At 40.0% G+C, this 15,910-nt stretch overlaps 1 protein-coding gene across 1 annotated transcript in view; it reads right to left on the reverse strand.

Moving 5' to 3' along the window:
- The window catches only part of GTF2F2 (general transcription factor IIF subunit 2), a 201,648-nt gene that overhangs the window by 39,518 nt on the left and 146,220 nt on the right, over positions 1 to 15,910 (reverse strand). The window contains exons 6-7 of the mRNA XM_033949420.1: positions 13,372 to 13,459; positions 756 to 855 (exon numbers count right to left, since the gene is read on the reverse strand). Coding sequence (XP_033805311.1) covers positions 756 to 855; positions 13,372 to 13,459 — 188 coding nt within the window. The remainder of the gene's footprint in view (positions 1 to 755; positions 856 to 13,371; positions 13,460 to 15,910) is intronic.

Below are 15,910 nucleotides of genomic sequence, written 5' to 3' on the forward strand. Positions count from 1 at the left end.
TTAACATTAGGTAAGGCTAGAGTAAAGGGAAAGCCACTATGCAGTGAAGTTTACATCTAAAAGTTTAGCGCATTAGTTCAAATAATTTGGTGCCCTCAGACTAAGGGCTCCTTTTGCAAAGCCACGCTAGCGGTTTTAGCGCACGTATCAGATTAGCGCGTGCTAGCCGAAAATCTACCGCCTTCTCAAAAGGAGGCGGTAGCGGCTAGCGCACGCTGTTCTGTGCGTTAAGGCCCTAGCGCGGCTTTGTAAAAGGAGCCCTAAATCTTTATAAACAGAGAGTGCGATGTGACATGCCTCAGTGTAATTTGTTATGGGTGCAAAGGAAGCAGCCTTCTGGGGTCAGACCTAAGGATTGTTTCCAGAAGTGGAAACAATCTTGGGAAAAGTGTACACGTAGGGAAGGGGAGTACTTTGAAGGGGACCCAATGGAATAAGTTGTAAGATTGTTTAATGAATTTTTATAAAAATCAGTTCTGAAACTTTTTGAACAGACCTTGAATGTTTTGGTTTTCTCTCAGAGACAACATAACATATGCAGGCTTTAACAAGATTATTTCTTCATTATTTAAGTAAGAATGTTTCTGAAGATGGAAAAAAAAAAATCTACAACAGCCCCAGGAAGAAATTTAAGAAATAAAAATGAACTGAAGAACTAGGGTGCTTGGGTATGAGTCATATATTGTTTAGTGCAATCTTGTCACAGCTGTTGTCAACAGAAATGGTAGAATAATAATAATAATCTTAAAACTTACATTATACTGATGATTAGCAACAGGCTTGTAATTGGTTGTTACAACTTTATCCAAGGACAGTATTTGTCTTGCTGGCTTGGAAGATTCTTCAATTTGCTGTCTGAAAACATAACATAAATAATTAGAAAATGGAATGGTGATAGCCAGTCAGACTTTCAGCCAGATATATTAGAGCTTTTCCAGCTACACGAGAAAAGCTTAGTATATATGGCCCTTTTGTTTTCAGCCAGCATTAGCCGATAGTAGATATCTATTTGATGATGAAAATATTAATGTATTCAAAATCTGAATAGAACTACCCATGGATCTCCTTATGCCCTAGAACAGAGGAATAAATTAGATCTTAACTGCTAATTTTCTTTCCTGTAGTTTCATCAGACCAGTCCAGGTCCTGTGGGCTCTATCCATTGACCAATAGACAGAAACAAACAAATAAAGTCCTGTGTGCTTTGCCTTATAAAAGCAGGTCCTGTGGGCTCTATCCATTGACCAATAGACAGAGACAAACAAATGAAGTCCTGTGTGCTTTGCCATATGACAAAGCAGTGGACCACGTGACTTCTTGTTCCTAGTAAATTATTGAATTAATAACATATTTGCTAACCTCCAGAAATCCCCCAAAGGAAAAAGAGGAAGTAAGAGGAAAAGAAATTGGATTCAAATAAGTATTTCTCAATATTTCTTCTGTTCTGTGGCCGTTTCCTTTGATTTTGGAAGAAAACATTAGATCTACTTAAAATAGCATCTTCAGGTTTAGAAGTCTAGTTGGCCTGCTCAAATCAGGACCTGTAAAATGTAATCTGTGCCATATCAGGGAAGGTATCTAGACTGGTTTGATGAGACTAAAGGAAAGAAAATTAGCAGAGTAAGAGTTAATTTTTCCTTTCTTACTATCTCCACCAGAGGAGTCTAAAACCTGTGGGATATAGCAATGCAGTCGTCCTTGTAGGTGGATAAAAAAAATTATTATATGAGCTTATATTAGAGCCTCAGAGGATGACCAATCTAGGATCTCTGCATTACAGAAAAATAACAAAGACATTTACAAACAGCTTTGGAAGTCAGTGAATTGCATCACTGTAAAATGACAAAATTACAGAATCTTGGAAGAACATTTAAAAATGCAAAGTGTAAAAAGTTAAAAAAATGTAATGTAAATAGAAAACATTCCTAGAAAGTTAGTTTTGTACAAAATTGAGAAGTTGCTTATACATATGCAAGAAGTATAAACATAGACTATAAGGATAAATCAAGAGAGACCAGATTAGAAATAACAGTCTTAAATTTACATAAAAAAGGAGAACAGCAAGTTTTTCCCAGAGAGTTCCAGAATCTCAGTGGATGTCAATAAGAATGATCAGAATTTCTAAATTAGGACTTAGAATTTCCCTACAAAGAAAGGTAAGAAAAAAGACATTATGAGTGAGTTATGTGAATTAATTGTAATAATATTGTACACTTGTTGAGAGAAATAAAAAGGAATAAAGATTTAAAAAAAAAGAAAAAAAGACATTCATGTCTGAAAGGAGGAGGTAAAAGAAGAAGCAAGGCTTGTTCAAATTTAAGATTCCTTTCTAGTTTTTCTCTCTTTTTTCAATGAAAGCTGGCTGACCCAACCACCTGAGAAGTTGTATTTGAGAAAAGGAGTCATCTCTGGAGGTCACACTCCCTAGGTTGCCTACATCAGAGTGAGTGAGGAGGAGCTAAGAAGAAAAATCTTATTTTTAAAAAAAATTTATCTCTGGAAAAGAAAGTGATGTAGTTGCAGGTAAACAACAAAATGTTTCCTTGATTTACTCATGAAACAAAAGATATCCACAAAAATGTGTATTCTAATTGAAGAATAAATTAGGGGGTTGGTACTGGGAGAAAGCAACCTTGAAAAGGATTTGGGAGTGTTGGTAGATACAACAGTGAAACCAACGGCACAATGCGCAGCGGCCTCTAAGAAAGCAAACAGAATGTTGGATATTATCAAGAAGAGTATTACATTCAGAATGAAGGAAGTTATCTTGCCGCTGTATCGGGCGATGGTGCGCCCGCATCTGGAGTACTGTGTCCAGTACTGGTCACCGTACCTTAAGAAGGATATGGCGATACTTGAGAGGGTCTAGAGAAGAGCCACACGAATGATAAAGGGTATGGAAAATCTTTCATACGCTGAGAGGTTAGAGAAACTTGGGCTATTCTCCCTGGAGACTCAGAGGAGACATGATAGAGACGTACAAGATTATGAAAGGCATAGAGAGGGTGGAGAGGGACAGGTTCTTTAGCGTACTGGGAACTACAAGAACAAGAGGACATCTGGAGAAATTGAAAGGGGACAGGTTTAGAACCAATGCTAGGAAATTCTTCTTCACACAGAGGGTGGTATATACCTGGAATGCGCTTCCGGAGGGTATAATAGGTCAGACTACATTATGGGGTTTCAAAGAGGGACTGAATAAATTCCTGAAGGATAAGGGGATTGAAGGTTACAGATAAAGGAGAAAGAAAGGGTATAGATAAAAAGAAAAGGGGTTTGAAGGATATAAAGGATTAGGGAAGAACAGGTTCTAGACAAAAGATCACTTTACAGGTCATGGACCTGATGGGCTGCCGCGGGAGCGGAACACTGGGTGCGATGGACCTCTGGTCTGACCCAGCGGAGGCAAATTCTTATGTTCTTATAACACCCCCACATATCCTCCCACAAAGTGGCTCAAATCACACACAGTTGTATCACATCAGGTGCACATGACTAGAACATCGTTACTGAGCATTTTGAAGGAGGTTTGCCTCAGACATTTAGTTTAGTGTGCTCATGACTGCTGTGGTGAGAGTGAACAACCTGGTGAAATCAAAAGAGCTGTTTGAGGCCTTCAGAAAGAAGATTGTAGTAGCTTATAAGTTTGGTAAGGGATTTAAAAAGATCTTGAAAGAATTTAATATTAGCCATTCCACAGTTCGGAAAATAGTGTACAAGTGGAGGACTTTCCAAACAATTGCTAACATGCCCAGGTCTGGCCGTCCAAGCATGTTGACTCCCAGAGCAGACCGCAAGATGCTAAAAGAAGTCTCCAAAAATCCCTAAAATGTCAACATGGTACCTACAGCAGGATCTTGCTACAGTTGATGTGAAAGTGCATGCCTCTACAATCAGAAAGAGACTGCACAAATTTAACTTATATGGGGTGTGTGCAAGGAGGAAATCTTTGCTCTCTAAGAGAAACATCAAGGCCAGACTGAAGTTTGATAGAGAGAACGTAGACAAGCACCAGGACATCTCGAATAGTGTTCTATGGACACACAAGTCTAAAATTGAATTATTTGGACACCAGAAAAAAAAGGACATGTTTGGCGTACACCAAATACAGCATTCCAGAACCTCATACCAACTGTGAAGCATGGAGGTGGAAGTGTTATGGGTTGGGGATTCTTTGCTGCAGCAGCAACTGGCCAGCTCACCATCATAGAATCCACCATGAATTCTACTGTGTATCACAGGGTGCTTGAGGAATATGTGAGACCATCTGTAAGAAAATTAAAGCTGAAGCGGAACTGGACCCTGCAATATGACAATACCCAAAACATACCAATAAATCCATCAAGGACTGGCTGAACTAAAGAAATGGAGAATCCTGGAGTGGCCGAGTCAAAGCCCTGATCTTGATCCCATTGAGATGCTGTGGGGTGATTTGAAATGGGCTGTACATGCAAGAAACCCTTCAAACATCTCACAGCTGAAAGAATTTTGCATTGAGGAGTGGGCCAAACTTTCCTCAGACCGATGTCAGAGACTGGAAGATGGCTACAAAAAGCGTCTCACTGCAGTTATTTCAGCCAAAGGGGGTAACACTAGCTATTAGGGTGTCCTATTTTATTCCTCAATTAGAATACACATTTTTGTGGATATCTTTTGTTTCATGAGTAAATCAAGGAAAATATTTGTTGTTTACCTGCAATTACATCACTTTCTTTTCCAGAGATAAATAAATAAAAGATTTGACATCGATATGTGAACATTTCTTAAAAAAGAACTGAATATTTCATGGGGTGTGCTAATTTTTTCACATGACTGCATTATAAAATATCCATGCAAATGCTATCTCCACCCAAGGAACACTTCCACTTGGATCACGTAAACATATGCACATACACATACATAAGTGTACATGCACAGTCTGGGCAAGCTTATAAAATAATGTTTCTATAGGTAAAAACACTGTTTTACTTACATAAATGTCTTCTATTTCTCTAACAATATGGGCAGATGGGAAATAGTTTTGGAATATCTGTCTACTCAAGCTGCTTCAAGGTTGGCTAGCAATAGTTTCTTGTGTAATGTTTGATCACAACCTTCCACACTGCATCTCAGAGCTCAAATGCATCACCATAGCAACCTGAAAGAACTGAACTGAGTAATAGTCCATAACCGATCTTCAATTTAAGAGTCTTAAACCTTAACATATTTAAAAATAATCAATTGCAGTAACTAATATTTCAAATGAATGACAGATTAGCTACAGATTAATTTGAATTTTTCTAGCTAGAAAAGTCAAGCACTGTATTTACAGATATGGAGAAAATTACAAAACCTAAAAAAGCACAAATGATTTTTTTTTTTTTTTTTTAAAATAAGGATGCTGCTAAACCACAGTTTCTCAATTCACTTCTCAGGACCCACCAGGCAGTCATGCATTCAAGCTATCCCCAATGAATGCATAGGATATATATTTGACTAGCTGGATGTTTCCTGAGGACTGGGATGAAAACCCCTGAGCTATACTAAATTAAGATCCACAAAATGTTTAACCTTGCTTCAGATAGGCACCTCTGTGATTTAAAAATGATTTGTTCCCTCTTTTTTGTATGGTCACGAGGACCTTATTGGACTAGCACAAAATCAATTTCTTTTTAGATCTGTAATTCATCAAGTCGCTAGGACTTGAACACAAGTCGATGGCACCTAACACATGAGGATATACCATGCTAATACTAAAAATAAACTGAAACAAAACACAAGGATCAATCAGAACCAAATACAGGCAATTATCTTTATATATTCTGAGTGAACAAGATGCCTTTGACTCCTACCTTTAGTACCATGAGACTATCACTAGGGTTGATGGATGCCAATGAGCAACAGCACAGGAGTGAAAGGTAAATCACTTCTGCCCTTTCCCCCGCAACCATAAGAATAGCCATATTAGGTCAGACCAATGGTCCATCTAGCTCAGTATCCTGCTTCTAACAGTGACCAATTCAGGTCACAAGTATTTGGCAGAATCCTAAACAGTAGCAAGGTTCTATGCTACTGATCCCAGGGCAGCAGTGGCTACCCCCATGTATTTCAATAGAAGACTATGGATTTTTCCTCTAGGAACTTATCTAAACCTTTTTCTAAACCCAGATATACGATGAGTGGGTGCTGAAAAGTTCTCAGCCCCACCAAGAAGGGAATGACATGGAGTCATGAAACTTGCAAGTTATTCCACACATGTACTCCTAAGTTCAACATACTTGGCACATTGTGTCTGAAGTTTCTGTAACCCTTCCATAAAATACTCCGATGTCTGATCACAGAAATACTGCTCTGCTGCTGCAATCACCTCTGAATCGCTCTAAAATTATTGCCCTTTCAAACTCTTTTAAAGGTTTGGAAACAGAAAATAGTCAGATGGGGCAAGATCTGGTGACTAAGGTGGATGGCCTATGCACTGAAACGCCAACTGTGTTTTGCCAGCCTTATGAGCAGGTGCATTGTCTTGTAAAAAGTGAACTGCTTGCCACAGCTTTCCTATCCTTTTGATCTTTCAATGCCTCCTTTAATTGGTACAAGTTACAGTAGTATCCTGCATTAACTGTTTGGCCCTTTGAAAGATAGTCAGCCATTACAACACATTCCTGATCCCAAAACACTGTGGCCATGATCTTTTCTGCTGATGTTTAGGTCTTGAATTTCCTTGGCCTTGGAGAACCTGAGTGCCACCATTGCGTGGATTGTTTTGTCTCAGGATCATTGTGGTGTAACCATATTTCATCAACAGTAACTAGTCATTTCAAAAGGTTGGCACCAGCTTGACGAAAATGCTGCAAAATCAACTTGGAAGTGTCCAGTTGATGTCATTTCTCATCAAAATTCAAACATTTAGGCACCCACTTGGCTGACAGCTTCTGCATATCCAGCTGCTCGTGAATTATAAACCCAACACATTCCCTGGATATCTGTAGTGTCTCAGCAATAGTTTTAGCTGATATTCGCCAATCTGCTAAAATCAGGTCATGGACATGGTCAACAATTTTAGGAGCTGACATCATTTGAGGCCTCCGAGACTTCACTGCATCTTTGGTCTCGATATCCATATGCTGAAAGTTTGAACACCAATTCTTCACTGTGGAGTATGATAGGCATTTGTCACTCAAAGTTTGCATCATAAGTTCATGGATTTCCTTTGAAGTTTTCTTCTTTAGGAATAGGAACTTCATGACAGCTCAGAGTTTTACACTTGAAAATTTCCACACTTTTCGATGACATGATTCAATCAATGATCTGAAACAATGTCAAAACACAGCATGACGATTCTGCAAATTGGCACTTTGCAAAATAAAACAACGCTCTTGTCATCTACAGTGGAAAAATAACATACAAAATTTAGGAAATTGGTTAGGCTGAGAACTTTTCAGCACCCCTTTGTAATTACTGGTAGGCAGCAGAGAAGAGAGTTGGAAGGATTTGAATGTTAGAAGGTAGAGTGGGGGGTATAGAGAAATTTGATGTCAAGTGAGTTGGCTGGGGTAATGCATCCCACTACCAGCCCCTTAAGAGATAATGGGCTATACTTAAAACTTGGAGGTACAAGTTAATGACTCGTTTGGTAAATATCACTACACTACTGTAAAATACATTATTTTAGTACAGCTTTGTCACTCTTCTCCTTACAATGTAAGCCTTCTGAGGACAGAGAAATACTTAGCTCACTTGGCTGTAACTTAGCTAGAGCTACTAAATATAGAAACATGATGGCAGATAAAGGCCAAATGGCCCATCCGCAGCATCCACTATATCCTCCTCTCCCTAAGAGTTCCCACATGTCTGTCCCATGATTCCTTGAATTCAGACAGTCTTTGTCTCCACCACCTCTACCGGGAGATTATTCCAAGCATCTACCTCACTTTCTGTTAAAAAAAACACATTTCTTTAGATTACGCCCGAGTTCTTAACTTCATCCCATGTTCTCTTACTCTGGAGTTCTCTTTCAATTGAAAGGGACTCGCCTCATGCGTATTTATACCATTTAAATATTTAAACGTCTCCATCATATCTCTCCTCTACTGCCTTTCCTCCAAAGTATATATATTGAGATCTTTACGTGTGTCCCCATACACCTTATAACAAAGACCACCAACCATTTCAGCAGCCTTCATCTGGACCGACTCCATCCTGTTTATATCTTTTTGAAGGTGCGGTCTCCAGAATTGTACACAATATTTTAAATGAGGTCTCACCAGAGGCATCAGTACCTCCTTTTTCCTATTGGCCATTCCCCTCTCCCTATGTACCCAAGCATCTTTCTAACTTTCGCCGTCACCTTTTTTAACCTATTTGGCCACCTTAAGCTGATCACATACTACTGAAAAGGCATGAGTTAAATCCAAGTAAACAAACAGTTCATATCAGGGCATTAATAATCGAATACAACTGCAGTCAGTATCAGTCTATGAAATGGTTTATGGTTTATTAACTTATATTCCGCCTTTGTCCAAAGTGGATAATAATGCAACATACACAGTTAAAAAGACAAACAAAACACAGTATACAAGCCAGTATAGAGAAGTCCAAAGCTGAAGCCTCAAAGGGTTGCTGTCATCAAACAAAATAGATGCCGCTTTAACAGTTTCCTAAATACATGCAAGTTCTTCTAATGTCAAATAGACACAGGGAGCCTATTCCAGTCAAAAGGAGCTGCACATGAAAAGGAACCCTTCCTTACAGACATTATGTGCAATTCCTGACGAGAAGGTACAAATCCATACGTAGTAGCAGAACACAATGTCCTTGAGAGCACGTAAACTTTCAAGCAAGTCCACAAATATTCAGGTGCCTGTTGCTGTAAGCTCAAATAAACCAACAAAAATAATTGGAGTGAGATTCAAAGGAAACTACCGGAAGTATAAATCATTAAAGTAGGCATGGGGAAAGCCATTGCTTATCCTTTGTGATAAGCACTATGGAATAAAGATCGGTGCGGGCCCAGGAGGGAGCGTGGAGGGCTTGCTCCTGATCTCTGTGCTTCTGGCCTGGTTGCTGCTGGCCGGGAAATACGCTGGACCACCAGGTTCGACGGCAGCAGGCGCGCAGGTTTAAAAGAAGAGGAGGAAATATTTTTTCACTCAGAGAATAGTTAAGCTCTGGAACGCATTGTTGGAGGATATGGTAAGAGCAGATAATTAGCTGGTTTTATAAAAAGGTTTGGACACATTCCTAGAGGAAAAGTCCATAGTCTGCTGTTAAGACAGACATGGGATGGTAGCATGGAATGCTGCTACTATTTGGGTTTTTGCCAGGTACTTGTAACTTGGATTGATCGCCGTACCTTAAGAAGGACATGGCGTTACTCGAGAGGGTTCAGAGGAGAGCGACGCGTCTGATAAAGGGGATGGAAAACCTTTCATACGCTGAGAGATTGGAGAAACTGGGTCTCTTTTCCCTGGAGAAGAGGAGACTTAGAGGGGATATGATAAGAGACTTATAAGATCATGAAAGGCATAGAGAGAGTAGAGAGGGCCAGATTCTTCAAACTTTCGAATAATAAAAGAACAAGAGGGCATTCAGAAAAGTTGAAAGGGGACAGATTCAAAACGAATGATAAGAAGTTCTTCTTTACCCAACGTATGGTGGACACCTGGAATGCGCTTCCAGAGAGTGTAATAGGGCAGAGTACGGTACTGGGGTTCAAGAAAGGATTGGACAATTTCCTGCTGGAGAAGGGGATAGAGGGGTATAGATAGAGGATTACTGCACAGGTCCTAGACTTTTGGGCTGTCGCATGAGCAGACTGCTGGGCACGATGGACCTCAGGTCTGACCCAGCAGAGGCATTGCTTATGTACTTATTGGCCTCTGCGAAGATGGGAGACTGGGCTAGATGGACCACTGGTCTGACCCAGTAAGGAAATTCTTATGTTCTAATGATAGTTATACTACACTAATAGTAGTAGCAGTAATGAAAATTGGGGTTCTAGAGAAAGGGTGAATCATATTTGTTAGATGGCAACAAAATATTCAATGATTTTGCTTGCAGGCATGGAGACAGCCCATTCCAGAATACATCATTTTGTTATCAGAATACATATAGCTGTTCTGTTATCAGACTAGTAAATTCAAATGATGTCGTTGTTGTTAGGTGCCATCGACTCGTGTTCGAGTCCTAGTGACTTGATAAATTGCGGATCTAAAAAGAAATCTGTTTTGTGCTAGTACGGAAAAGTCATCCAGAGTCATCCCCATGGTTGTTTTCAATGTGTCCAGCCATCTGATTGCAGGTTGCCCTCTTCACCTGGTTCTTTTGATCTTCCCAAACATGATGTCCTTCTCCAGTGATTTCTATCTTCTGATGGTGTGACCAAAATAAGAAAATTGTAATGTCAGCATTTGGGCTTCGAGTGACATAGTTGGTTTGATCTCTTCCATAATCGATCTGTTAGTTCTTCTGGTGGCATATGAAGTGTTCAGTACCATTCTAACTGCATGTGAATTGCTGCTATTTGTTACTGAGGATTATCATGACACTTCCAAGTCCCCTTACCTCCAGATAAACAGTGAGCATAACATTTGACCAGGACAATCAAGGTTTTTAAAAAAAATTTATTAAACACCTATCAAATACTAAGCGTTTTACAACAATAAAAATAAAGCAGGAAGACAAGTTGCGAAGACCTACAACGAGACATAAACACACTTGAGGAATGGGCCACGAAATGGCAAATGAGGTTCAATGTGGATAAGTGCATGTCAGTAACAAAAATCATATGCACGAATACAGCATGTCCGGTGCTGTACTTGGAGAGAACCCCAGGGAAAGAGACTTGGGTGGCGAAAAGGGCGAACAGAATGCTAGGAATGATTAAGAAGGGGATCACAAACAGATCGGAGAAGGTTATCATGCCGCTGTACCGGGCCATGATGCGCCCTTACCTGGAGTTCTGCATCTAACACTGGTTGCCGTACATGAAAAAGGACATAGTACTACTCGAAAGGGACCAGAGAAGAGCGACTAAAATGGTTAAGGGACTGGAGGAGTTGCCGTACAATGAGAGGCTAGAGAAACTGGGCCTCTTCTCCCTTGAGAAGAGGAGACTGAGAGGGGACATGATCGAAACATTCAAGATATTAAGGGAATTGACTTAGTGGAGAAAGAGAGATTGTTCACCCTCTCCAAGGTAGGGAGAACGAAAGGGCACTCTCTAAAGTTAGAAGGGGATAGACTCCGTACAAATGTAAGGAAGTTCTTCTTCACCCAGAGAGTGGTAGAAATCTGGAACACTCTTCCAGAGGCTGTTATAGGGAAAAGCACCCTGCAGGGATTCAAGAAAAGGTTAGATAAGTTCCTGCTGGACCAGAACATATGCAGGTAAGGCTAGACTCTAGTAGGACACTGGTCTTTGACCTAAGGGCCGCCGCGTGAGCGGACTGCTGGGCACGATGGACCACTGGTCTGATCCAGCAGCGGCAAATCTTATGTTCTTATGTTTTAACAAAGATTAAAAATTCCGAAAAGACGTAGACAAACACAGAATTAAACATACAATAAATGAAAAGGAGAGTACAAGAAAGAGAACATAAATGGGAAAACCAATAGGGCAAAGGGAGTCAATGGGGAAAAAAAAATGAAAAGAGATATTTAATAGTCAAACGCATCTGTAAATAGGAAACTTTTTAAGGCTCCTTTGAATTTATCTAAATTTTGCTCTGCCCGAAGATGAGTTGGTAAGGCAATTCAAATTGTAGGCGTAGTTACTGAGAATATTGTTGATCAACAGGTATTTATAATTTTTAAAGAGGGAACCCAAAGCAGATGTTGACTGGAGGATCTTAAGGATCTGTTAGATTCATACGGAATAAGAGTTTTGTCTAAAAAAGCCAGTTTCTTAGTTTTAAGGGTTTTAAATATTAACAGGGCAATATTATAAGTTATTCTATGTTGAACCAGAAGCCAGTGGGATTTTTTTAAAAGGGGTGTTAATGTGTTCGTATATTTTTGTGTTCGTAATGGCTTTAATGGCAGTATTTTGTATCAACTGAAGGCACCTAATGTCTTACTGGCAGATTTCCTTATCCAGAGAGTTACAATAATCTATTTTTGAAGGAATGGATCAAAATATTCAATGAAGATGGTTAGGATTTTTGCCAAAGATCTAATCATTCTAAGACTATGAAAACAACTTCTAACCACTGCACCTATCTGCACTTATCTGCTTAGTTGCAGGTACTTTAGCACTCCAGCCGAACTTCTTAGATCTTGTATAATTTTTCAGTGGCTCTGCAGGTGGACAAATCCGTGTGAAGAACCCTGTGTTACTTGTGTGATAAACATGCTGCTTTAAAACCTTCTACCCAGACCTGAGTTTGAGCATATACTTGAATCAAGGTGACAGATGGATTGATATAACATTGTCCTTTAGTACCATCTTTGAAAGCTTATTATTGAGGATGAATGCCACGCCATTTTTCCTATGTGTTTCAAGAGCAGAGTAGTAGGTCCAATGCTTGTTTGATTGAAAATGGCCCTGTCAAGTCCATTGAGCTCACTGATCCCTATCAAATCTATTTTGTTTTTTCCATTTGATCTTTAACAATTTCCAGTTTTCCTTGATTCATGCTTCGTACGTTCCATGTTCCTATGTTGAGATATCTTTACAGCTTCTGATTTCCCTTCTCTGTCCAGCAACATCAGCATCAGGACGTCCTGGCAGCTTTGATCCATCAGCTTCATAAACACTGGGCATACTCTGGTAGATGGTCAGCTCTTCGCTAGTAGTATGATGAGGGCCTTCTGACCTAGGGGACCATCTTCCAGCACTATATGTTGATTCGTTATGTCTCATCATCATCACGATTTCTTGGCAGAATACAGACGTAAATTGCTGGGCCATTCTTTTGTGCAGTATAAATTCGATATTGTTGCCGTTGTCTCCAGTCATGGAACATGGGCTTGACGTGCCACTAGGGCTAGTGCACATTTGAGAAGCTGAAAGCTATATTGTTGGTAGTCTCACTACCAGCAGGGCCTCCCAAGGCAGAGATGTCAGACTAACGATGTAGCATTCATCTGGGCAGCAGCAGTTGGGCAGTGTTGAAGGCGGAAGATTGCGTTTGATTCGACAAAGGTGACAACATTGAATTTATACTGCGCAGAAGAAAAATTCAAATACTACATTTTAAAAATATGAATTAAATGGAATATGGCAAATTATAAACTACTTGAAAAGTTTGTAGCCATTTTGAATAAAAATCATCAAATTGTTACTTTTTTAGTTGTGAGGGACCATAATTCACAACTCATGAAACAAAAAAACCTGTACCTATAAAAATGTGAAAAACAAATTCTTGCTAATCATGAATAAAACATACTAACCTCTTTAATTTCATGTAGTCTTCATTAGGAGCAGGTTTGCATTCAGCACGCTGTACCACTATTCCTTCCAAAGCAAGTTTATCTAAAACTGAAATAAAAGCATCAACATGAATTTAAAACAGGGCACCTATATAGAATGTGAAAAAGGTGTTTATTTTATGGCAAGATTATAAAAGCAATATAGATATACCTATGTGCTTTTATAAAAACAAGCATCCCAAACCAGCCCCAGCAGCACTAAGAGGGTAATTTTGTAAGGTGGTGCCTAATACCAACCAAGTAAGAGTAAGGTAAAAAAAGGTTTTGTATCTTTAAGAACATCTTTATTCTCTATTCAGAAAACCCAACATAGATCTGTGTTTCAATATAAACATGCCTTCTTTAGGGGTAAGGTACAGAATCAACTGTGGTATATAATTCCACAATAATTGATGTTAGCAACCATATACGAATAATAATAAAATCGTCAAATAACACCAATTAATTCTTACCCCTGAAGAAAACATGGATCTATGTTGGGTTTTCTGAATACAGAATAAAGATGTTTTTGAAGATATAACCAGGCGAGGAGCCTTCCTTTTTACTGATCTTACTTGTTTTTGGACCTTTATAGGGTTTTGCCTTCTCTTTTTTGATTTGCTTAATACCAACCAGCATAAAAGTATGTATTCCATTTCCACAGCTCCTATTTTCACTGTTGGTGTGCACATGGGCAGAGTTTGGATTTTAAAGTGGGCAGTACAAGTATGTACATGGATTATAACTTATGAATGTTCTTGAAAAATGTAGGTGAGATGACTTATTCCAGATATAGGGCAGGCTTAAGTGATACCACCTTAAATGAGGTGCGTTTTCAGCCACATACCCTAGTATTTTATAAAAGGAGTAGGGCTACTTTTCTTTATAAAATAGACTTAAAACAGATATATTTTCCTCTCCTAAACTAAGAGCCCAATTATAAAATTGCTCTGATGGAGCTGTGAATCTGTGCATGTACTTATGTATTTTTACAATCTATGGGGAGCAATTTTATAACAGGATGTCTACAAAATTTTTTTAAAAATGTGTATTTTATAAAGGAAAATAGAAGCCAACCAAATTTCAGTTTTGGTGGCTCAACGGTCAAACAACTGCTGCAACTTCCCGCAGCAGGGCAGGTTATGGCAGCCACTTTGAGACTGAAACCCAGCATAGACAGCAGAAACTGGGAACTGCTCCTGTCCATGCCAGCTCAAATCTAAAAATGGCTTCCACGACCTCCTGTGGCAGTCTCGCAAGCTGCTGTGGGAAGTCACAGTAGCCATTTTGATTGTTGAGTGGTGGGAGCAGGAGCAAATGGGAATCACTTATGCTTAGAAGTTAAGCCTAGGGAGGGGAGGGCCTAGGGGTAAAGGGAGGGCAAAGTCTGTGGTTGGGGGGAGGAGGGGGGAAAGCAGAGAGCAAGGAGTGGGTGGCTGTCCCAGGAGGATGAACTTTCTGCAAGGGAGGGGTGATGGCTTTGGTTTCAGTGGCGAATTTTGACCACAGATTCAGTTTCAGTCACGTTTCAAAAGCAAACAAATACACAATTCAATACTTATATTAAGAAAAGTGTTAAAATTTTGCACAAATAAGCAATATGTTAAAATTCTTTTTTTTTAAATTGTAGATAACAAGAATATAGCACAACATACAAAATAGTGCGATAGCTCCAGTTAAAAAGACCAACATGTTACAGGAAGGCAACATTATACAATATAAGGATAGGTATAGATTCCATTGTCGCTCCCCCACCTCACCCCCATATCACTGTAGTGACATACAAAGATATCATCCCAGTATAGTAACAAACATAGCCCATATAGTCCATAGCCTACATCAGAGTTTCTCAACATTCGTTACACATACCCTTAGGGGTACGCGGCAATGCGCGAGTCTCCTGCCCCCTTCCTCCTTAATCGCTGCCACCGGGGATCCCACACCCTCCTTTCTGCTCGACCCCTCCGCTGAAGCATTGCTGCCAGTGAGGAACCCATGTCCTCCTTCCTGCATTCCCCCCTCCAAAGAAGCCGACCTGAAAAGTATTTCCTCCAATGTCAGAGCTGATGTCAGAGGGAAGCCTTCCAGGTCAGCGGGAGATCCCAGTTACCTCCTTCAGGGCTGCTCCTTCCAGCCTTCAGCCACACAGGGATGCATCGCAAGCAGCAGTTTTTGCATGCTGCACATGGCTGACCTGAAAGACATCAGAGGGAAGGCTTGTGGGTCAGCCACATGCAGCATGTAAGAGCTGCTGCCCGCCACACGTCCCTGTGCTGCTAAAGGCAGAAAGGATGAGCCCAACTGGACGGCCCTGAAGGGAGCAAGCGTTTTGTAGCAAGTAAGGGAGAGAGGGGATATGATCGTAGGGCAAAGGGAGAAAGGAGGGGGGAGGGGAATTTATGACAAAGGCTGGAAGGCAAGGAGGGAGGTACGAACTTGGGACACAGAAGGAAAGCAGGAAGAAAACACTAATTTTGGAGAATTGTTGGGCATGAGTGTGTGAGTAAGAGGGAAAGATATG

Source organism: Geotrypetes seraphini, chromosome 6 (genome assembly GCF_902459505.1).
Source record: "Geotrypetes seraphini chromosome 6, aGeoSer1.1, whole genome shotgun sequence".
NCBI lineage: Eukaryota > Metazoa > Chordata > Amphibia > Gymnophiona > Dermophiidae > Geotrypetes > Geotrypetes seraphini.